The 23,036-nt window shown below is 54.0% G+C and overlaps 7 protein-coding genes across 7 annotated transcripts; 2 read left to right on the plus strand and 5 right to left on the minus strand.

Moving 5' to 3' along the window:
• Window positions 1–23: 23 nt before the first annotated feature.
• On the plus strand, window positions 24–1,673 carry MRS44_007476 (uncharacterized protein; the record flags this gene model as incomplete). Its single annotated transcript, XM_046278529.2, has 3 exons — window positions 24–361; window positions 412–685; window positions 738–1,673. The coding sequence occupies 3 exons, from the start codon at window positions 24–26 to the stop codon at window positions 1,671–1,673; spliced, it is 1,548 nt and encodes a 515-aa protein (XP_046128985.1).
• Window positions 1,674–5,088: 3,415 nt separating this feature from the next.
• MRS44_007477 (uncharacterized protein) lies at window positions 5,089–5,524 on the minus strand (the record flags this gene model as incomplete). The annotated part of the gene is made up of 2 exons (XM_046278520.2): window positions 5,089–5,328; window positions 5,420–5,524. The coding sequence occupies 2 exons, from the start codon at window positions 5,522–5,524 to the stop codon at window positions 5,089–5,091; spliced, it is 345 nt and encodes a 114-aa protein (XP_046128984.1).
• An 825-nt stretch (window positions 5,525–6,349) lies between these two features.
• MRS44_007478 (uncharacterized protein) lies at window positions 6,350–6,840 on the minus strand (the record flags this gene model as incomplete). The annotated part of the gene is made up of 2 exons (XM_065620547.1): window positions 6,350–6,576; window positions 6,663–6,840. 2 exons carry the CDS (start codon window positions 6,838–6,840, stop codon window positions 6,350–6,352), a joined length of 405 nt encoding a protein of 134 aa, XP_065476619.1.
• A 3,841-nt stretch (window positions 6,841–10,681) lies between these two features.
• Window positions 10,682–13,074, minus strand: MRS44_007479 (uncharacterized protein; the record flags this gene model as incomplete). The annotated part of the gene is made up of 2 exons (XM_046271275.2): window positions 10,682–10,798; window positions 10,885–13,074. 2 exons carry the CDS (start codon window positions 13,072–13,074, stop codon window positions 10,682–10,684), a joined length of 2,307 nt encoding a protein of 768 aa, XP_046128983.2.
• Window positions 13,075–13,762: 688 nt separating this feature from the next.
• Window positions 13,763–16,329, plus strand: MRS44_007480 (uncharacterized protein; the record flags this gene model as incomplete). Its single annotated transcript, XM_046271247.2, has 4 exons — window positions 13,763–13,900; window positions 14,008–14,617; window positions 14,668–16,100; window positions 16,150–16,329. 4 exons carry the CDS (start codon window positions 13,763–13,765, stop codon window positions 16,327–16,329), a joined length of 2,361 nt encoding a protein of 786 aa, XP_046128982.2.
• Window positions 16,330–16,463: 134 nt separating this feature from the next.
• Window positions 16,464–18,491, minus strand: MRS44_007481 (uncharacterized protein; the record flags this gene model as incomplete). Its single annotated transcript, XM_065620548.1, has 2 exons — window positions 16,464–18,289; window positions 18,353–18,491. 2 exons carry the CDS (start codon window positions 18,489–18,491, stop codon window positions 16,464–16,466), a joined length of 1,965 nt encoding a protein of 654 aa, XP_065476620.1.
• A 3,648-nt stretch (window positions 18,492–22,139) lies between these two features.
• MRS44_007482 (uncharacterized protein) lies at window positions 22,140–22,643 on the minus strand (the record flags this gene model as incomplete). The annotated part of the gene is made up of 2 exons (XM_046274037.1): window positions 22,140–22,471; window positions 22,553–22,643. 2 exons carry the CDS (start codon window positions 22,641–22,643, stop codon window positions 22,140–22,142), a joined length of 423 nt encoding a protein of 140 aa, XP_046128980.1.
• Window positions 22,644–23,036: the final 393 nt, after the last annotated feature.

The following is a 23,036-nucleotide window of genomic DNA, read 5'->3' on the forward strand; positions in this document are numbered from 1 at the left end:
AAGAAGTGCTCTGATCCATCACCATGCTCAAAGCAGCATTCCTGGGCCTCGTGCCCGCCGTCATTGCCCTTCCGGCCGCCGCACCCGTCGCAGAACCCACCGTCTACCGAGCAGTAGCCGTGAAGGCGCCCGAGCCTACTGAACTGGTGGCCCTTGAACAACGCGACATCGTCGACTCTGTCGAGAGCTACGTTGACGGCCTTGTGACCCGTGTTGAGAGTAAGGTCTCAAAATGGGTCAACTCCGGAATCCTTGACTATCCCAATGGCTTCCCTACTGGTGATGCGGTGAAGGAGTCGCTTGGTATCTCAGACGATGACGATGAACTGGCCGCGCAGCCAACTCAGGTCCTAAACCTCCCGTAAGTTGGCCTCAATTGGACTTCGTGCGCAAAAATTGACCATGAGATAGCCCCTACGCCAATTGGACGAATGATGGGTGGAATGTGCGAGTTCACGGCAACGTCTACAAGATTCCGGACATCGATCAGGACAAGATTGACGATCTCGCCAATGTCTTTCTCATTGACACGGATGTCGATGAGCTCTCACCGCCGCAGCAAGCGCAGGCTCGAAACGTGACAAAGTCCATCTTTGTGGTGCAGCAGGGTGATGTGAGCGTCACGATGGACTTTGTGAACAATGTCGGTGTTGATCCGGATGAGAGCGGTGGTGCCATCAACGCGGTAAGGGCTAGATATAAGATATGCTGTAATGCGGTTACTAACGATGTTCTAGAAAGGCGGTGCTCAAAAGATCAAATTGCCGTACAACACCACTCGCGAAGGCGACTTTGACGTCTTTGTCAAGCTACGAAACACTACAGGACCAAACAACGGGTACTTGATCCCAGGCAACGAGACATCGCGAATCCAGACCTTGAATCTGTACGCGGAGGGCAAGAACAACAGCGGTAACGCGACGGCATATCTCGTTCCGCCCAAGGGCATAACCATCGTGTCAGATATCGATGATATTCTTCGTGTGACCAAGATCTACGAGCCCAAGGAAGGTCTCCTCAACACCTTTGCTCGACCATTCGTCTCGTGGATGAACATGCCAGATATCTATGCCAACTGGTCCTCATCGATCAACGATCTTCACTTCCACTACCTCACGACAACTCCCGAGCAAGCAACGCGCAACTACATGAGCTTCATCTACAACACTTACCCGCTCGGTTCGTTCGACACTCGCCCCCTCAACTTTTCCGACTTGTCGGCGACACTCTCGATCCGGCGTTTCCTCCTCGATAAGGTCTTCCAGACGTTCCCCGACCGCAAGTTCATCCTGGTCGCCGACACGACAAACTCGGACGTCATGAAGGCGTATCCAGCGATGTATAAGGACTATCCGGGACAGGTGCAGTGCATCTTTCTGCGCAACACCAGCGCGACCGACGACGGGAACAAGTTTCCGTATAACACGGAAGGCTTCAAGGGTATCCCCCAAGAGCGGTACATGTTCTTCCACGTACCGGATGACCTTTCGCATCTGGACATTGCCAATGGACAATGCTACAACAGCTCCATAAAGCAGAACGTGACGTTTAGTTACCAGGGCCTACCGTTTGGATTGAGCGACGACGACAACGCGGCTGCGATGGGTGCCAGTCCGAGGATCGGCATGGTTCTCGCGGGATTGGCTGCTGCTGTTCTGGCGGTGATGGTGTAGTTGGAGAGTTGAACGGAGGTGTATCCCGTTAGAGGAAATCACGTCCTTGAGACTGAGCATAATTATGACGACAATGATTACGTTGAATTGTTCCACTTGAATTTGCAATAATGTGACAGCACTTTTACCCATGAACCGGCTTCAATCCCGCTCACCGAATTTCGCTCGGTACAGGCTCTCGTTGAAGGATTCCAAGCCGAAAACAAGATACTTGCCAATTCGGGGTCTTAATATGAGGTCTCGTATGAGCAACTGCACTCCTAGATTATTGCATGATGATCCCATGGACATTGTTGCTCCTTGTCTAGGGTATGTAGCGTGATGCTCCGTGCTCTCAGTTATCCTATCCTATCGCAACCAACCATACTCCACTGCTTCTGTCCGGGATATATAAAACCACCGGGGTTGCAGAGATAGAGGAGGACTACGTGATCAACAGACAACCTGACCGACTGTCCTGTCCGTCCGTTCTCACCGCCCGCTCACCGGCAGCGGCAGGCTTGTTTCACGGAAGCGGAATTTGCGGTTTGTCAAGATGGGACTTGGTTCCAATATACGGCGACTCCCGTCCTTGAAAAGCCGACATGGCCAGATGCATGGCACAATACCTCCGAGACCGTCGGCACCGAAAACTGATTGATCAATCCCATCAACAGCCACTAGAATCTCCAATTAAACAGACCAAGCAAGTGGCTGGGCTGGCCCGCCGCGTCGCGTCGTCGCTCGCTCGCTTTTTTTTTTATTCTCTCAAATCGTTCCATACCGCTTCTGGAAAATTGTCGAACGGGAGCGAGGGGAGGGGGGGATCCATCAACCGTGCCATGGCGCCTTTTTAGCACTCGGGCCAAGCCATGGGGAATGGGCTGATGCAGGGAGCTGGCCGACTGGGATCCTTGGGGAGGGGATTGGGGTACAGGCAATACATACATGAGATCATGGGGAATTAACTAACATACCGTAACATTGTAGGAGGAGGACGGCATGGTCTTTGCGTTGTCAAGGGTGCGTGTACGGTACGTGTCGTGCTTTGCTTTTTTTGTATGCTCGGGATTTATTCAAGCATCATGATGGCATAGCTTCTTTTTCGTCTTGCATCCCGAGATGTGCCCAATTGGGTAATCCTTGACGGCTCCATAGAGTAGATGAGCCATTGGGTGATTTTTCGGTCGGGGTGGTTTTAGCTGGAGCTGAGGTCAGCCCCAATTGGGATAGGGATAGGGATTGGGATTCACCTCAGCTGGCTAAGACAATGAGGCTGCTTAGCTAGCTGTGGCTTCTTAGCGAGGTGTGAGGTGTGTGAGGTTTCAGTGAGGTGTGCTCTTCAGGCCGGCGGAGGCCGATGCGGGATGGTCCTGCCACTGCGCGATCCCCTGGGTAAAACTGGCAATGGATGGCAAGATGTAAGGTAAGGTGCGACGGAGCGGGCGCTAGTGGGGACTATCGGCCTCCGGTGGTTCCCCTCCTAGCCAGTTGACGGCGGCAGAGTGTGCTTACACGTAGTGGCATGCTCTCATTCAATCCTCCCGTTCCCCATTTTTGACGATGGTGCTAACGCTGTGAAGCCATTGAAGCCTTGCTAGCGTTGACCTGCCTGCCATTGTTCCTGCTCTTGTTCCTGGACCAAATCCCTCTCCTCTCGGCAGCCACGGACGGACAAGACGTCACAATGACCGATGACAAGTTAAGATGCAAAAAGGAAGGCGCCGGGTGACTGCTCACCTGCCATTGTGCGTATCTTGGGTCAAGAAGTGGAATCATCTACATCTCCATCGAACTACGGATATGCCCATCCTCAATCTCCATCTCAATCTCGTCCATCTCACCTCACGCGGGCTCGCTCCACACTTTTTTGACCTCATACCTACAGCAGCTCTGCGGTTACGTACAGATACACCCTTGGCCAATTCGAAACAAGCCGTATGGTAGCACAGCGTCTTGAGCAATTGATTCAGCCCTGGCCGCGTCTCTGCGACCGCGCGTCTTGCCCTCTTTCGGCCGTCACCTTGACCTGGCTAACGGTCCGCTCAGCCCGCGGGAGTAAGCGAGAGACACAAAGAAAAAGAAGAGGTTCCAGAGCCAGTCCGTGACTGGGCGGGCGGCAATTCATCACCAACAAGCCGTCCAATCCTCATGCTCTGCTCGGCACCTAGCTCAGCCTTGACGGGGTCCAGCGTATCATTGGCACCACCCTCCAAGGACTCAGACACGTGGAGCTGGGTGGAAACCGTTGCGCTTGATCCGCATTGAGGAAAGCCGGCCGTTTGACGAGCGAGCCCGCTGCGACAGGTACGAGCCAATCTCCAACGACAAACACCGTGACTGACAAGACAGTATCGCCGAGCTAGTTGGGTTGAGGGAAACGGCTCGTCCGGCTTCGGCTCTCGGGGTCCTTCTGTCGTCGCCCTGCATCGAGAGACCCTCTTGGTCCGCGCCTGCGTTCGGCTCCCGTGCGTAAACCTGCTCCATCCAATTCATCAGCCAAGTTTCCTGTCCTGTTCCAGCTCAGACTCAGAATCGCGCTCTTTGGGAAACCCATCTCGGTGGGTCCAGGGCCCAGGTACCGAGACACACGACGACTGACTGATAGGTAGACCAACAAGGATCATCAGGCGAGCTCTCATTCTGTGGCACGCCACATCTCGCGACCCAGCCCTGGCCTTCGCGCCTTGATCTGATGCCCTCGACATGATCTCGTGCGCCTGGATCCCATCACTGACTCGCCCAGCCCGCCACAACCACAACCTCCGCTCCCCGAGCCTCACATCACATGTCGCGCGCGGCGCGCGGACGTTTTTCGAGCGGGTGATCAACACGAAATGAAATGAGATGCTGCCTCGTCAATCCCCAATGGGGAGGAGGGTCAAGAAATCAATTTCCCGGCTCCAGAACCGCCAAAAAAAGACAATAGATGTTCCCATGCCCAGTGAAACACACATACGCGCCCGTTAGATGATTCCCCAAAAAAAGATGCCCAGTAAAAAACAAAAAAAGAACAATTCCAGAATGGAGTCCCCCGTCTCCAGAAACGTCCAACACAGCGCATGGGTATCTCCGGGGGGTTTTGTTTGCTTGCGATCTTTCTCCAGCCACCAATCTCCCGTTGCATCCAATATTCAGCGTCGCAGTCGCAATGTCTGCCTGCGAATGAATCCCGTCAGATCTTTCAGAAGTCGTACACTGCACTACGCCCGACGGCGCGTTACAATCCGGTCAGCGGTCGAGAGAGAGGCTTGCAGTCTTGCTGGTGTTTATCCCAGATGAGATGCGATTAGATCCTGTCCTCGTGCGTTTCCGTCGTTGATTCGATAATCCCTTGTCGTCGATAATTATTTCCCAAGCTCGGTTCAGTTGTCGTCAAATTTGGTTTGGGGGAGCCCTTGGAGGGTGTTGTCCCTCAGGGCCCCCCCTGCCCCTCTCAGAAGCGATGATGATGTGACATGATTCCCGGTATGCCTGGCATAGCGCTGGTCACGGGGATCGATGGCGGTGGTCGGTTGGCCTTGTCCCTGAGCGTCCAGTCGTCGCCAGGTTCTGAGGGAGCTACAAGCTCCATGAGGGTGTACTGAAGGATGCCGTCGAGGACTTGGGGCACGACGATGTCCCGGGGAAGTCCCCATGATGGGAGATGGGGTTCTTCGTTATCGCGACCATCGGCCTGATTATTTTGTCAACCACTGGTCAGCAAGCGGATCCGCATTGCGATGCGAAAAAAAGGAAGCATGGCATGAGAGGGAAGCTATGCTTACAAGACATGATGCGCAAGGCGCATTGTTCACCCAAACCCAGTTGGGGCAGTTGTGTGTGTAAAAGTACTTGCATCGGTACTTATAAAAACCACCAGCGCCGCTCATTGTGTGTTGTTGATGTATGGATATGGAGGAGGATTATACGGCGTGGGAGGAGAGGAATTGGGCAAGATTGAGGTATGGTTGGTGAGAGTCAATGGGCCGAGAGGAACGGAGATGCGAGACACCAGGTCTTATATGAGGTAAGTTACCAGGCCAGGCGATGATGGGAGGAAGTGACGTGAATGCGAAGCTAGCACGGAGAGCGGGCTAGGCTGGGGGAAAGGGTCGAACGATGTTCTTGTACTACCGCTGATGAGAAGAGCGATGGCCAACATGTCAAGGATCCCCAGGGCTGGGCGGAGCTCAAGGGCTCCAAGCGGGAACGGGCTGGCATGATGTGAAAGGTGCGTGCCGTCGTATACTCAGTACCTGCTACATACTACCTACATCGCGGACTGGACTGGACTGGACTGGGAGCACTGCTGACGTCTCGGGGACAGCTAAACTCGATGGCGAATGGCCGTTGGCGTCGCAATGCCATTTTTCATGGGATTGACTGATGCCCCCCTTGGTCGAAGGGGCCCCCCGCTGGGCATAACGATGCAGTGGGGGACCACACCCAGTGATGACAGACAGGGAGCCCCTGCGAGACTTCCGGAAGAGGGCCGGTGGGCTTTTCTCTCTATCCACAGCAGCAGCAGAGCGAGTTGCAGAGAACGGACACGGGCAGACAAGACATGCATCTTCTGTTGACGAGGTTCTTGCGGTTGGACCCTCTGTTGACTAGTACCGTATTGACAGACTACTGACAATGTGGGCACAGGAAACGGTGGTGCCGACAGGACCGGGAGGACGGCCAAGCGCTTCCAGAGGCTCGCTAGAGAAATGTTATTCAGCATTAGTGGCATCCAGACGTTGCGGTTCCCGCCTCAATCTGCTGCTGGGCTTGCTGGGCTCGGCCTTTGAGGCGATCGGATGGGCTGCCGCAAAAGCCAAGTCGACAGCCTGGACGGCGTGTGGTTCGTCGAGACGTGGGGCCATGGGACGAGAGCCCCAACGGGCGTAGCGGCCGGCGGAAATGGCGTGAGGTAGAGGGGTCGGTCCAGGGGGGGCACCTCGATGAATGGAGTGGAATGGATCATGGATGACAGTGGAGGGCGTGTCGCTTGTGTGGTCTCTGGGGAAGGGACGCGATGCCTACCTACGACGACAGACACGACCGACATCCAAATGATGGATGCAGACAGGCCATTCGCCCATCCCTCTCGGACGTGCCTGAGACGAAGCGCCGTCACCATGATTCCCCCGTCGACGCGGACCACGTTCAAGGACCACCACGGGCCGCTCTGCTGAGGGCGCTCACCGGCAATCACAAACATGACATCGTCAGGGCAAAGTCAAGGGGAAGGGGAAGAGGAAAGGGGAGGGGGTAGGCGTTGGCGAGAGCCGGTTGAGCTGTCTGCATATCTGTGGTGTTCTCGGGCCAGTCGGCGTCAGGGCCTGAAGCCACTTATCTGCGAGGCCCATGGTCAACGGTCGGCATGCTGTGGTCGTCCCATGTCACCATGTGTCGTGCCACGAGCGACAAGCACGGGCACGACCCGAGCACACAACGGACGCACAGGTATCCATCATGGATGTATGGCATGGCATTGGCATTGGCATGGCATGGCAAGCATGGGCAAAGGCGACCTCGGGACCTCATCTCTGGGTTCTTGGTCCTTGGGATTTCCCTTCCCTTCCCGTCCCTTTTGATGTGGAGAAGGGGACCTGTCTCTTTTTTTTTTGAGGCTGAAAAAGGGTTGTCTCTGTTTGACCTGTTGGATGCCAATGCATCTAGAAGGCGAGGGAAAAAGCAAAAAAAGGGCAGAAACGGACCTCGCCAGAGTTGAAGGGACGGGAGATGCGGGATCCACAAGCGCGTGGCGCCGCACTTTTTTTTCTTGGTGTGGGTATACGAAAAGTATATCCCGACGTGTAATTGCCGGATATGGTTCAAACACGTCGTGATCATGGCACTTGCTTTTGCCTGGCCTTGATGAAGATCATCTGGGGATGCGTGCTTTTGTGAGCAAGATTGGAGTCTTGACGACGACTGATCACGACCATCAACAAGGACTCCATCATGGTTGGTCAATTGTTCAGTCAGTGTCATGAGACATATGACATGTGGCAGTGAGAGCCATTCTCTCAGAGTCCCCCTCCGTCTCACATCGTCTGTTTCATTCTAGCCGCTTCACCGAGACCTCCGGTACGCCTCCATTCGCAAACTTGGGTGTCTCACCTTGGCGCGGCTTCTTTCGTTTGTTTGAGGGGAACCTGGACCTCGGCTTCATCGGAAGCACTAACTATTGCTGCGCACGCGCGCTGAGACGACGGGTCCAAAGTTTACCATAAAACCACGCAGAGGCTGAGCAGAAGTTGGCTAAAACTGCGGTTTGAGGCCGCAAGAGTCAACAAGAGCTGACGCGAGATTGCATTGATTCTGCCGAGCTCAAACGACACGCAACGTTTGACGCATCGGCTACACTGCTACGCTACGCTACCCCTCGGTCAAGCGCATTGCATACGGTAGCATTCGTTGGTCTTCCCGGGCAACTTGATTCACCTTGATTCCCCCAAATAGATTCCGGGGCAAGGGGAAACGGCAAGGAGCTATGGCCCGCCCAGATGGGATCCAATGCATGATGGCTCAGTGGTTTCCGGGAAGGGCCCTGCAGCAGCCGGACAATATTCCCCAGGGCATGGCAGGGAATGTCATCTGCCCAAAAGCTCGAGCCTCTCTGGCAATCGAATGTGGAAGCGCTGGCTGGCTCATCAAGGGAACGGGCTCATCGGACATCTCGTGTTTTCGTCGACCTTGATCCGGGTTTCCGAGGTGGGCAATTCGCTCGTTCGGGTACACCTTGCAAGAAATGCGGTAGAGCAGCAACCCTGATGACGCCCTTACTTGGATGTTGTTGCTTCTAAAGGCCATGTGCCTTGGATATGAAGGTTTCTCCTGATCCGACAACAGACAAGGCTGCAGCATCCCCCGGAAACAAACCTGGCTCTGGGCCTGCAGTTGTAGACCCCAAGCCTATCGAACTCTCCCCCGACCAATCATGATATCTCCGGTTGACCCTTCCGCCGGTGAGCCTGGACGGGGGTGAACTCGTTTGTACGGTGAGGGATCGGATCACGATACTCCCTCTACGGCTGTCTGTCCCCGTTTGTCCCGGCCGGGCTCAGATACTACTTGCGTATCATGTCGCGTGGGATCTCATTCATGTTCATGATGATGAGAAGAGGCTTGACCAAGCCACACGCCGTCGTCAATAAGCTGAGCTGAGCTGGACCTCTGAACAAGACGGCAAACGCAAGCTATCTTGACTGCAAGTAAACTAGCTGGCCTCGCCTCACCTCGCCTCGCCCAAGTGCTCACTTGCTCTTGTCCCCCTGGTACATACAGTAACTACCCCATGGTTCTCGCCCAGTACCCTGCCATGATGGCTGCACATGCCATGTCCTCGTTGGGAAGGGATCCGCATGGCCGGTGCCTGTCCCAGCGCTGGTTTGCTTGCTTTCGAGGATCGAAACGCGCCATCACGCTCCCTTCGCTTCTGTTTACCTCTCTCCAGATATCATATCAGACCAAATTCATTCAACCCGATCGTCGTGTCTGTCAGTTGTCATCCCCCCCCCACACGGAACTCATACCCCTTGCCCTGAATCCTTTCATTATTGTTGCTTTTGTTCCAACACCTGTTCCCAGGTGCCCGGGAATCGGGTTAACATCTTTTTATCCCACGCAGCAATAATTGCTTTTTCCTTCCTCTTTTGCTTTTCGCTTCGATCTCCCGCCTCCACAGCATCACGATGCGATGTGACGGGGAGGGGGGGCAACCCACCCTTGTCAAAAACACCACCCTTGCTCGAACGGAACCCCGGACGATGTGCCATCCATTCAACCCCTCCGTGGGATAAGCATCGCCACAGACAAAGACACACACACACACACACACACTCTTGAGAGAGAGTCTAAAAGCCGTTGAGACTAAAAGGTAAAGTTGCATCCATCGTTTGTTCCGCGGCGAGCGGGTGTGATTGCCACCACCCCCCTGACTTGCAGCCGCCCATGACAAGGATAACCTTGTCCGTTTTTGCATCATCGACTTCATCTTGACGTGTAGGCCGTTGGGGAAATCAAGAAACGACTTATCGCATCTCAGCGATGAGATGAGAGGAAACAGAGAAAAGAGAGACACGCAAGAAAGATTGCACAGCCAGATACGGTAGGTATCTACTGCGGAGACACAAAAGCATCAAGATCCGAAACAGGCGTCGTGCAGCAATCAATGAGATTGCATGTTTTGGAATCTGTAGTCAAGGTTTCTTCTAACAGCTTTACTCGTCCAGTCCAGATATGATATGAGCCCTTCTATCCGCCACCTCTTTTTTTCGTCCGTCCCTCCATCCATCCATACACAGACGCGCATATTCCCTTAACGCTCTCTTGTCTTCTCTCTTCTCTCCTTTGCCTCTTACAAACATGCGCGCGAGTGAAAAACAGCCAAATAAACGCCCACTTCCCATCACACCCTATTCAAACCCCCCTCTCTTGGCATCCATAAATAGATGACCAGATAAACGAAACTGATTCTTCTCAAGAGAGAGGGTGTGTAAAAGAGGAGGGGAAAGAAAGAGAGAGTGAAAGATTCAAATACAAACAAAAAACCAACCAGAACAAGTGGCTGCTGCACATAAAACGCCGTAGCTCAACCAGTCACCAACAAGGAATTTCCACCAACGGTCGGGGTCTGAAGGAGGGTGGGCAAGGGGAATGAATGGATTTTGCTTGTTTGAGATGGGACATTACATTCCCACCCGCATACAACCCAGTCCAGTCCAGTCCAGCCCAGCCCTCTCTTCCCCCTCCGCATTTTCCAAGAGAGATCCCTTCCCTCCCCCGGTTGGTCCATGCGCTGGGCATAGACTAGACGGCGGCCGTTGTGATGGGAGAGGGCCGCAGGCAGGGTTGGAGTGCAGTTGAGGTGCAGTTGCAGTGAGGTGCAGAGTGTGTGTGTGGTCTTGCAGCAACGGGACACCCGACACACAGAGTGCGCGCGATCGATCGCGCTTCCTTGATCCTTGTTTGCCCTTTCTTTTCAGCCCCGTTCGATTGCTGCTTGCCCTCCTCCCCTTCCCCCTTTCGCAGGGTGGCATATGAGCTGGAGGGCCTCATCTGCCAGCCTTCATGGCCTCCTTGCGCCGCTTCTTCTCCGCGGCACGAGCCAGAGACCGTTTGACGTCGCCCTGCTCAAAAGAGTCCAGGTCGTAGTAAGTGGGGGCGATTTCCTATCAAGTATGTTAGCAAAGCTGTGCTACGGCATTCAAGAGACGCTCCCTCCCAATTGAAGACGAGCAATGAGAAGACGACTTACCAATAGCCACTCGGGTCGGATCCCCACGCATGTTCGGATGTATTGCTTCGACGTGAGCACGAATTCGTTGTACAGGACCCAGTCAAACTCGGTGCGGAGGACCGTGGATGGATGAATCAGGACGGCTTGGTCGTCCTTGACAGTGCGGTACAGCTTGCCCGAGCTCTCCTTCATGGCCACCTGCATGAAGAAACCGGCCAACAACGCCCGTCGGATGTTGGTATAGTAGTTCTTGTCCTCGAATGGCGTCGACACGAGCTCCAGCTCGTTCTTCTCCATGATGCGCTTGAGCTGCGTCCGGACGTTGTCGGCGCTTGACAGGTGACGGAACGAGAGGAAGTGCTCGTGGCACCAGGCCTTGACGCTGTTGGGGTCCGATGTCGCCTCGCCCTTGAAGGCGTGGTAGGCGTTGAGGAGGGTGAGGTGGTCACCGTCGGGGTGCGCAAAGTGCGCCTTCATCTCATCGGCGCGCTTTCGGTTGTTGGCGGGTCGCATGAAGATCTGGGGGACTGAGAGAAGGGAGGTGATTGAGAGGATCTCGTTGGAGCAGTAGAATTCGGGCGATGAGATAAGCATGACAGCCAGAGCGGGATCCAGAGGGAACTCAGAAGCCAGACCACCGAGAGTTGTGAGCTCACCGTCGTCGTCGAGACAGGCGAGGTAGTTGAGCTCCTCCAGCGCACGCATCATGGTCTCGGGAGCAGGGGGGTCCATGAGATCGAAGTGGACAAGATCCTCAACACCGAGCTTCTTGAGTTCCAGGACGGTGTTGGCGAGGTTGGAACGGAGAATCTCGGGGTACGTCTGCTCAATGAGCTCCTTCTTGAAGGCCTTTTCCGTGTACAGGCGGAAACACTTTCCAGGCTTGGTACGACCAGCACGACCGGCTCGCTGCTGGGCAGAAGCCTTGGAGATGGGCGAGACGAGGAGGGACTCGACACGGATACGTGGGTTGTAGATCTTTTGCTTGCTGAAACCAGGATCCACGACGTACACGATACCGTCAATGGTCAAACTAGTTTCGGCGATGTTGGTGGAAACAATCACCTTGCGGCCGGGACGACCGCCCTTGCGCAGAGGCGGGGGCGCCTTGTCAAAGATGCGCTGCTGCTGGTGAGGGGGCAGCGTACCGTAGAGGGGATACACAGCGAGCGGGCCGGCGTCGACTTCGCGCATCAGCTCGTCCGCCTCGAGACTAATCTTGCGACAGGCGTCCTCAATTTCATCTTCACCAGTCAGGAACAGCAGGACGTCACCCTCGGGTTCGGATGCGTGGATCTGAAGAACGGTGCGGATGGCGGCCTCGACGTAGTCGCGCTCGGGCTCGGGCGTATAGAAGATTTCGACGGGGTGGGTTCGACCGGGGACGGCGAGCAGGGGCGCGTCGTTGAAGTACTTTTGGAACTTTTGCGCATCGAGAGTAGCAGACATGATGATGATCTTGAGATCGGGGCGGCGCATGGAAATCTGCTTAAGCAGAGCCATAAGGATATCGGTGGCCAGGGTACGCTCGTGGGCCTCGTCGAGGATGATGCAGCTGTACCGGGACATCTCGTGGTCGTGCATGGCCTCGCGCAGAAGCATACCGTCGGTCATGTACTTGAGCATGGTCTTGGGGCCCGTCATGTCCTCGAAACGAATGCTGTAACCGACCTCCTCTCCCAGGGTGACGTCCATCTCATCGGCGACACGCTGCGCGACCGACATGGCGGCGACTCGACGCGGCTGGGTACAGGCAATGAGCTTGCCAGTGAGGTGAGGGAGCTCATCATAGACGACATACTGCGGGATCTGAGTAGTCTTTCCAGAACCCGTCTCACCGACAAAGACGAGGATCTGTGTAGAGTGGTACTTGTCAAGAAACTCCTGTCGCTGCTTGTGCACAGGGAGATCGCGACGGCCCTGGAGGATCTGGAAGTACTTTTGCGAGTGGGGTCGGCCAGTGAAAGGGTTTGACTCCGAGTCCTCAGCCTTTGAAGCCTGCTTTGCCGTTGTATGTTGCCTCTTCATGCCGGCGAGAGGCGAGTCTGGCGAAGGCTCCTCGCCGTGGCCGTTGCTCGCGCCGTTCTCGTACATGTGCGCAAGGTAGGGGTTGCTGCGGTCGGGATCGGCGGCGTCCTTCTTTGCCTTTTTCCTAGTAGACTCGTCTGCGTCGGCACTGAGACGCTTTCCTCCCTTGGCGTCGGACATTGTTGTCTTGGTGGTGACGGAGAGAAAAAGAGATGGCGAGGCTGAAGGAGAGGCCGGTGATGTTTGGGAGGTTGATCTCCAGCTGCCAGAAAATTTTGGCGGGACTTGGAGGCGGTTGCCTTATCGATAAGGATGCCTGCAGCACAGTGTGAGTCACTAACCCAGGTGTGCTCTTAGAGTAACGTTGAACAGGTTGTGTGTGTATTGTTATCGATAGATGGATTGAGTCTAATTTGAACAAGCTTGAAATTACCTTGTAGTGCTTTGATACTGAAAACCATTTGAATTCTTCAATTACTTTATCTTCTATGTTTCTGGTGTTGAGCCAAGCTTGCTGCATACCTGGCGCACACTGTGCCCACTTTCAGGGTCCTTCTCATGTTCCATCTCTCACCGCGAAAAGAAACTCTTCTGTGAGCTACTCCGAATGTCGACGTGGAGGGCTTCACTTGGATAAGAAGATATCATCTCTGGAAGGAGATACACCTGATAAAATCTCTATTTATCTCTATTTTTCAAGATCCAGTCCTTCTCTCAACATCAGCGCGAAAACGAGGCGCATCCCACTTCCCACAACCAACGATTAATTGATTTGGCGGGGTGATTTACTCCACCATTGGAAATCTCAGCTTGAATCTTTCTTTTCAACCACAACCACCAAAAGACGCAAAAGCTCACATCTGCAATCATGGCCTCGGACGCCTCTGGCTTCGACATGTCCGACAGCTTCGGCCCTCAGCGCCCCAGCTTCAACATCGGATATCACGACTCGAACCGCGATGAGCCCCTCACCGACTTACAGTACGGCCATCTGCTCAACCATGGTGTAAGTCGCAAGTCGCCTGCGTCAAACGAACGCCTCAGTCGCTGGTTGAAGGGCTTTGATGCCTCGTGTGCGTTGTGTCGGGGCACTCCGGTTGACTCTGTGAACAGCTGGCCTTTGCCACGACTCCCATCACCAACACTCACTTTCGCGAGCGAGTCTTTGCCCTCGTGAGCGAGCATCTCGCCGCTCTCTCTGATAAGGGCGAGAATGCCACAACTACAGCGACGGGCTCACGGGCTGAGCCTATCCTGCCGCCCCTGACGCCCAAGGATACCAGCATGTTTCCTTGCGCTGCTGTCAACACTTACACGGCAGTCATCAGCCCTTGGATTGATCTTGGCTCGGCCAACCCCATCATCTCAAACATCTCCCGTCAGGTTCTGAATGTTGAAGTTAACTACGCCAACTTCTGCGGTGTTCGCAGCATTATCATTCCCGGACCTCGACAGGACGCCTCCGCTGATGGTGGAAACCAGAGTCTTGCGCAGTATTCGCGTGCTGTTGAAGAGGCCCTCACCATTGGCAACCGGTTGACCTTTTTGATCCACATGCCAATGTACCGGGAGCCCGAGGTAGAGTCTCAGGGAGCCAGTATCTCTTCTCTTGAGGTCAAGACCCCTACCAAGACCGAGGAAAAGGAGATTGACCTCCTGGCGGCATGGGATTCGTGGCATCATGTTCGCAGTGTCTGCAACTACAACACGCGACTCTTTGTTGGTAAGTCAAGTCATGGCCAGTATTAGGCTACCCGTTGACGCCTTTCGCAGCTCTGCAAATACCTCGTGTCATGCCTGAGAAGGACCTCCAGGACCGTTGGTTCGCTGAGCCTCTGCACTACCTTACCATCAACCCAGGAGTTTTCCAGGCCAACAAGGCCGGCTACCCCTCGCTTTCCAAGCACCACCAGAACCTGTTCTTCTCGTACATGCGACTCAAGAATGCGCCCTGGATCCTCCTTTGCGATGCTGGCCCTGACGTCTCTCACATCAAGGGCGAGCCTCACTCTCTGCTGGCCTCTCATGATGACTTCCCAACCCTTGCTGAGGCTGAGTCACAGAATCAGACTGCCAAGACCGCAAACTTCCAAGTAAAGACTAACAACTACATCTCCTATCTAAGGTGGCTCGAGTCTCAGCAGCCTGAATTCACCTACCTTGAGGGTGCCACCTTGACCAGCTTCCAGGACTGGCTCCAGTCTCCTCTTCAGCCTCTGTCAGACAACCTCGAGTCGGCTACATACGAAGTCTTCGAGGGAGATCCCGTCAAGTACAGCCAGTATGAAATCGCCGTGTACGAGGCCTTGAAAGAATGGAAGGAGCTCAACAAGCCTACCTCTAAGGAGGGCAAGGTTGTTGTTGCGGTCGCCGGCTCTGGACGTGGCCCCCTCGTCACTCGTGCCCTCAAGGCCTCCAAGGATGCTGGTGTTCCCATCGACATGTGGGCTGTTGAGAAGAACCCCAATGCATATGTTTATCTGCTCCGTCAGAACGAACTGGTTTGGAACGGTGAAGTCAGGGTTGTCAAGACGGACATGCGCGCCTGGAAGGGTCCCATCGTGTCTGAGACTGAAGATGGACCTGTCTATGGCAAGGTTGATATCCTCATCTCGGAACTTCTTGGCTCCTTTGGCGACAATGAGCTGTCGCCTGAGTGTCTTGATGGCATTCAGCATGTCATCTCCACGCCTCACGGCATCTCCATCCCCAGCTCTTACACGGCACACTTGAGTCCCATTTCAACCCCCAAGATCCACGCAGACATTCTCTCGCGGTCACCTGGAGACCCCAACGCCTTCGAGACCCCCTGGGTTGTCCGGCTCTTCGCTCTTGACTTTGTGGCTGAAAAGGTGCCCAACAAGCCTCGGTTCCAAGAGGCATGGGAGTTCTCGCACCCCATTCCAGAGTCTACACTCGCTGCCCTTGAGGCCAAGCGATCCGGCGGTGTTGTCGGCGGTGGAGGCGGTAGCATGGCCGGTGCTGCTGGAGCCAACGATCACAACTCCCGATACTGCCACCTCACGTTTGTGTGCCGCACACGAGGTGTCACTCATGGTCTCGCCGGCTACTTTGAGTCTACTCTGTACGAGTCGCAGATCCCTGAGAACAAGGGCGAAAAGATTGAGATCAGCACGCACCCTGAGCGTATCGACCGCAAGAGCAAGGACATGATCTCATGGTTCCCCATCTTTTTCCCGCTCAAGGTATGCTAGCACCTTGCAAACATAGAGTTGTGATGCTGACATGTAGCAGAACCCCCTTTACTTCCCCGCTGATACCGAGCTTGAGGTCAGCATGTGGCGACAGACTGACGATACAAGGGTGTGGTACGAGTGGCTCGTTGAGGCCTTCACCTGGGTTGGCCCTTCGACACGCATCAAGGTGGCCTCGTCGGATCTTTGCAGCAGCCGCAAGGTGGCATGCCTCATGTAGATGCCATTGGATGATATGATGGCTTTGATATGGATAAACGATGCAACGAGAAGAAAAGTTTTGATTTCAGAGGTTCAAGAGAATCAACAGGACAGCCATTTCGGTCTTGATTTTGCCTGATAAGCATAGCCCTGCTATACGAGCGTTATGTCGATCTTGTCTTCGTCCCGGGCCTTTTCCCATGCTTCTCCTCTCATGATGCCATGGACATAGGCATCGCCAACAAACGAGAATCTCGAACCTTGGTCTAGTCGCCGAAGGATGAAGGGGACCCGCCCACCGCGTAAGATGCAAACCTCATCGTTCACCCGAGAGTTCTTTGGTACTGAGCCGATATATCCTTTTCGAGTCAATCCGATCGGGCGAAGACGTGATGTACGCCTCATAGCGTTGGCGAAACGAATAGCCTTGACAATCACCTCCTCATCCACGCCAGGCACTTTATGACCGCATTCTTCCATGAACCTGACCCCTTGGAGCTTGACTTGAGCATCATAGTAGCTCTCATATTCGGGCCCCGCCTCCTTACTCCCCACATCACCATTGTTTAGAACCAGTGTCCTCCAAAAGGCCTCCTTCATGCCGCCTTTTCCTGGGTAGGCACACACGCCCATTCTCCCACACTCACTCTCGAGATCGGTTTGGACATTGCCGATCAAGGTGTAGAAAGTCTTCTCGGCGGCCGAAGAAGACTCTGCCACCCCGGGATAAGTTGGGTTGTGCTGTCCGTAATTGTCGGCGGGAAGGATCAGACATAATTGGTCGAATATGATCCCTTGGGTAGTAAACTCGGTGTCATCGTCGTTGAACCTGACTTGAGCGGATTGATGTCCGTCTGCTTGGTATTGCCCTTCATCGCGGGTAGTCGAAGTATCGACGGTGCTACCATCATCAAAGTTATGAGATGACCAGTCAGGAACCCAGCTCGGCAGATCGAGAGCCTTTCCAGGGAGGATGTCGGACAGCAGGTGGAGACTATTCGCATTCTTTAGGATGCGAGCGGCCGTGTCAATGTAAACCTGTCGGTCTGGCAGGGAATACTGAGGCGTGATGCCAAGCTGTTGTCGGTCTTTGGCCATGCCCAGGAAAGCATAGACCTTATCCTTTGGGTTGCTGCTGGCAAGAGAGTGACATCCTCCGAGCAGCTCGTACAGTTCCATGGCAGGTTCGCCTTCGTCTGTGTGTGAAAAGTATCTCACCAGGGCGTGGTTCAGCACGTATCCTACTCCTGGTCGGCCTCCGATAAGTTCGTCTTCGCCACCTTCCGGGGGGTAGAAGCAAGCCGCCGGTAGCATCCCCCCTGATGCACTAGCAACGAGTTGTTCAAGAGGTTCCCAGCGAAAGGTGGATTTGCCAATGATTACCACCACCTCACTGGCCATGGAAACTTCCTGGACAATCCAAGCTCTCCTGGACCATGGCAGACTGAACATGTGTCTGAGGGAAGCATATGATTCGTGACCCTCTGGTGGAAAGCCCAGTTCTACCAAAGACTCGGGGTTTGCCAATTTCGGCGTCCACTCTGCAGGGTCATCGTCGATGTGAGAATCCAACCACTCGCAGCATTTCCTCGCTAGCTCAAGAGCGCCATCAGACACGACGCCCTCCTTTGCTGCGTACAGCGTGACCATGGTGGCCTTGCGGTAAATCTCGCTCATGAGAGACACTTGTGCGTTCTTCTCCTCGTCATGCCGTTGGTTGATGCAGAGTCCATCTACCCATAGTGCAATCCTCTTGCTGGGGAAGTATGGGCAGATGTCTCGCGAGTGAGAGAACACCCCCTTGACTGCGTGGTATAGCGAGTTTGTGACGCGGGCCTCTGCGCCGTTTACGTTGATCTTGTCGGTGAGTTCATCGCTACCCCATACGTACGATATAGCTATAAATGGAGGGTCGTCGTCCAGGTTGACGTGCTCCAGGGTGTAGGCCGGCTCTTCAGCCGCCGCATCTGAGCTGTCCTCTGAGGTACGATAGAGTAGTCGGATTTGACGTGGGTGACTGAGTGGTTTATATTGAAAAGTACCTGGTTTCGAATTATTCGATGGGGTTGGGCTGCTTATCGATGACATTTGGCGCAAAGCAACTGTTGAGCCGCATTGTCGTATGGTACGATGGACTTGGTGTGCGGCTCGACCAAGGACGCGCAATCTTGGCAGAAACATGGCGGCGGCATGAATAGACAGTTGCTGAAATTTGATGATAGTGGATGAGAAACAATGATCAAGGACAGAAGGAACCGGGTTGATAAAAGAATTGTCGTCTCATTAAGCACTGCCTGCACAAGGCGTTTCTGTAGCATAGCCACCGCGGAAGCCTAGGTTTCAATGCAGCAAGCCAGGGACGCTGCAATTGGTGGCATGATCCAACAGGGCTCCCTGAAAAGGGTCAGATAGGGCCAAGAACCTCATACTACAGTTTCCAAGACTGTAAACAAGTTGCGAAATTGAAGCAAGTCTCGATAAAGATAAGAACGGGTCGCCAACTTGTTGCGTTTCGTGTGAAGCAGCCAACCAGAGTTGCCAACCATGCTTAAGCATGGCTTTGTTCTAACTTGCTTCAGCCTTATGATTAATATTTTAGAGTTAAATGAAGATCTGCTCATGAATATATGTTAAGAATAGCCCTGTGTCGGGCGTTAAATACCCAAGTTGGGAGATGAAAATCGTCTATTAAGACGGCATGGAAGCGTACAGCCGCCAGGGCGCAGCTACAGAAACCATGGTCACGTTCACCTTCATCATGTATAATTCTCTTTTTTTCTTGTTCGTCTCCTCTTTTGGCTTGCCGTCGTCTCTCGTCTGTTTCGTCAACGCTGTCTTGCACTTCTCCGGTGGCCCCAACTACATCTGTGCCCGTCTTCAGGTTTCTGCTCTGTTCAACAATTATACAATTTGAGTCTTGATTTCATGTCCATTATTGGTCATCCCTCTACCTAAGTGACCCATGGGTACCCATAGTTCAAGTGGGCAATGTGAAATGCCCCTCGGGTTCCCATGGGTAGTATGTGCGCTGCTGGGTAACCGTGGGTGCCCATGGGTATCCATAACCCCCATACTAAATTTTGCGGCAGTTGTTGGTTGTTCTGGATAGGTGAGTTCTCATGGGTAATTCTTGGGTAGGAAAATACCCACGGCTACCCGTGTTAGTCTTCGTAATAGTATGGGTCATCTTGGGTAGACGAATGCCCACGGGTACCCATGGGTCGACTGAGGTTATACCCCCCAAACTTAGAGCTCCTAATACACACTGGGGCCTGTTTCGTTTCACAGCGATCGGAATGGTTGCAGGCGTCTTGTGGGTTAAAGTTATTGTCCTCATGTTTCTTATACTCGGGCTTCGAGCTAAACATTTATTTTCAATATAGCCCTCCGATCCAGCGTTAGCCCCCTGAAAGCCTTCGTATTACCATGTTACATTCATTGGTAAACTGCTGAGTCGATGGGCCTCCATCAATGGACGACAGTCCCTAACTTTCCCCCATTCAGATTTCACACACCCATGATTGCACTTTGATGCCATGCCCAAGTTCTGGTCTACCCTAAAGCTGCCACCATCACAACAGTGGCACGAGCTGAAAGACATGAACTCAACTTGTAAATGTATTAGACAAAGTGAAGCAATTTACCGTTTCCTTGTCCACTTGATGCAGTACCTCCTGAGAATTCAGTAATCAGACACTTGGGCACCGGAGTCTATGCCACCCGAGGCCTAGCATCGCACCCAACCCTCCTCATGCTCCATGTAAATGCATGTGCAATGCCAGACAGAGCATCCGAGACAGAAACAACGTGTCGTGTTGGTTCTCCTCTTGACCGAGAATGCAGCCCTCTTACCTTGCTGACGCCGAAAACCAGGTGTGTCGGTGAAGTTCCGAACAATCGGCACGTCTTCGCGCATCCTTGAATGCCCTCAGAATGGCATGTTTGGACCCTTTAATAAGAAAAGACAATTGCGGCTCGGGGGACGGGAGCCGACAAGTTGCAGATGGAAAGACAAGGACAAGCCTCGGTGTGGTGATGGCTCTTTTTGAGTATCATCCCACGTGTAAGCCAGGGACGTCATACTTTTCAGCCTCATGCTCCCTTCTGTCCGGATATTGTACCATGATGGCACAACCACGAAACGAAGCTTGTCTGTGTAACAACCCTTTCCATTACTCCGACAGCCCAGACCACCACCACCACCAACACTTTGTGTTGTAGCGCATTCACATGAACGCCGGCACTTGCACAAGCCACGGCGGCCAAGCTCCGAAACATCCATCCATCCCATCATACGAGAAAAGCATAGGCAGTGAAACCCTTCCTGCTTGTTGTTGTTCGAGAAGCATTCTCTCCTTCACCTTGACCGACTGTTACGCGCCAAGGTGAGGCAAAGGCAAGGCGGGAGTTTCCGCTTCGTCGAACCATGGTCTCCCCTGCAGACGAGGTTTGATCAACCTCAAAGAAAAATCTCCTTGTTGTTTTAGGGGACAGTCATTGCGCCCCGGGTTTTCCCGGGGTTGTCGATTCTGGCACCATTTCGACGTCGGGTAATATCGGTGCTTGGACCTTTGAGTATGGAGCTCATTTTCTGTGTCATTCAATTGTATCTCTTGAGGAGTCAAAGACGCAATCCCGATCTTTTTGGGGTATCGCGGCTTCTCGAACGCAAGTGGATCTATGACTATTGTTCCTGTCCCGTCCCTCCAAGTCCAACGTGCCGGAACCGGGACCGGCACCGGGATGGACAACCTACTTAGAACATCATCTTTGAAAATGGGCTTGAACTTCCCCAGAATGAGGCGCAAAGAGCCTCAAGTCAAGTGGACGCGGCCCCACGAACACCAACGACCGCCCGCCGGCGCCGTGTTCGGGGGGCGTGAAGCGGAATGGGTGTGGCAAAGTTGATGTAGCCGGGGCCGGCAAGAAGCCGACTGGCAATATGACACAATGTGCAAAAGCCCCTGGCATCTTGGAAACCCGGCCGAGTGTGTGCGTGTGTGTGCAAGGGAGGGCCTGTGCCTGTGCCTGCAACATCCGTTGTCGGCTGCGTAGTCGGCGGTTTGTCATGATATTGCTCCCAATGTGAGGCCATCGCGGGAATATTGATGCGCGGAAAAGGGCGCGCGTAAATCAACCATCAAGGGTCAATTCATTGGCCAATACAGTAAACACGGTAGACAAGGGGAAACAGTATTGGGTGTATACACTTTTTTTGTGGTATTGATAATGTTTCTACCAAAAATGACTTTGCTTGGTTTCCAACGCCTTGCTGTTCCTTGCTCGCTGTTAAGAGCTCTGAAGGTTGTGTATCCAGCTATACAGAATAGAAAGAAATGGCGTTGATGCCAGCCAACAAGATACGGAGGTCCAAAACGTTCTCCGTGAGTCGGGCATAACTTGCAAGTCCCGACTTTGTCTTGTTCTCCTCTTTTTCCTCCTCCTCCTGGCGGTGCCTATTCATAGCCCTCAATATTAACGACCTCTTGCGGCGGTGATGCCGTGGTGCCCTCAGCGGTTTCTCGAAGCGAAAGAGGGGATCCAGCTGTGACTGGGAGCTATGTCCCAAGTCGGCAGTGCCCCTCAATGGGAATGGTCTTTCGTACTCATCCCGATCAAAGCACCGTCAAGGTATGCCGTGGTGCGCCTGGTCACTCAGCCTTACTCGTGCACCATATATATGTGGTGCGGGAGATGTGCTCCAGGCAGGTTGGCTCCCCTGGCTATCGTCATATTCTCTGTGTCATCGTAGATAATTCGTTCGTCCGGTCCGTCCTGTTTCCACCTTCCACCCGTGATTCCTCGCTCCTCAGCGCGGGGAAAGCGAGCTTAAGAGAAGAGGGCGGCACCGCCAGACTCGATGGCCTCGATCTCGGCAGCGTTCAGGCTCTTTCGGTGGAAGCGGGCGGGGAGCTCAGAGACGTCAAAGTAGACACCGTCGGGGGCGTTGACGCTGCCGAGGGCAGAGCCGGCGCGGCCACCAACACCAGAGTTGGCGTGGATGGAGTTCTGGAGGGGACCGTGCTGCTGGGCGGCGTCGCGGTAGGAGCTGAAGCTGGTGTGGCGGGAGGCGGCGTTGCCGTTGCCGTAGCCGGACCAGGACTCGGGGAGCTTGCCAACGGGAGAAGCAGGGTGAGGCTTGGGAGAGTGGTCGATGTTGGCTGTAAGATGTTAGCCGAGGGTGAAGCTCGGAGGGGAAATAAGAGCGCTGGGAAAGCTAGACGCTCAGAGTAAAAACTCACCAGGAATGGTTCGGGGACCAAGGAACTTGATGAGGGGAGTGCGCTCGGCGTGGACAGCAGCCTGTCGAAGAGCTCGGGTAGCGGAGAACATGGTGATTGTTATGTGGTGGTGGTGGTGGGTGGTTGGAAGAAGCCGGGTGGTTCGGGAGATGTTGTCGAGATGATGGGAAGCTTCAATCGGCGTGAATTAGAATAGACCTAGGCTGTGGACCAGGAGGATTGCGTGATCAAGAGTCGATGATTGTTGAGAGTGTAAGAGAAGAAGGGGAAGAAGAGTTGTGAACAAAGTCTGAGGGAGAGGGAGAGATTTATTTGTATTGGATCTGAGGAATTTTCTGGCCCAAGGTCACTTAGCAAGCTCCATGGTTCAAGTTGTACCGCGCCGAAGCGCTCCTCGCTCCATCCATCGCTCGGCGTGGAGAACCGCCTAGCGCTGCCTCACCAGATTTCCACACCAAGGATCCATCCCTCCAATGGAGCAGAC

This window comes from Fusarium solani (assembly GCF_023522795.1).
Source record: "Fusarium solani strain SB1 chromosome Unknown bctg00000004, whole genome shotgun sequence".
In the NCBI taxonomy this organism is placed as follows: domain Eukaryota; kingdom Fungi; phylum Ascomycota; class Sordariomycetes; order Hypocreales; family Nectriaceae; genus Fusarium; species Fusarium solani.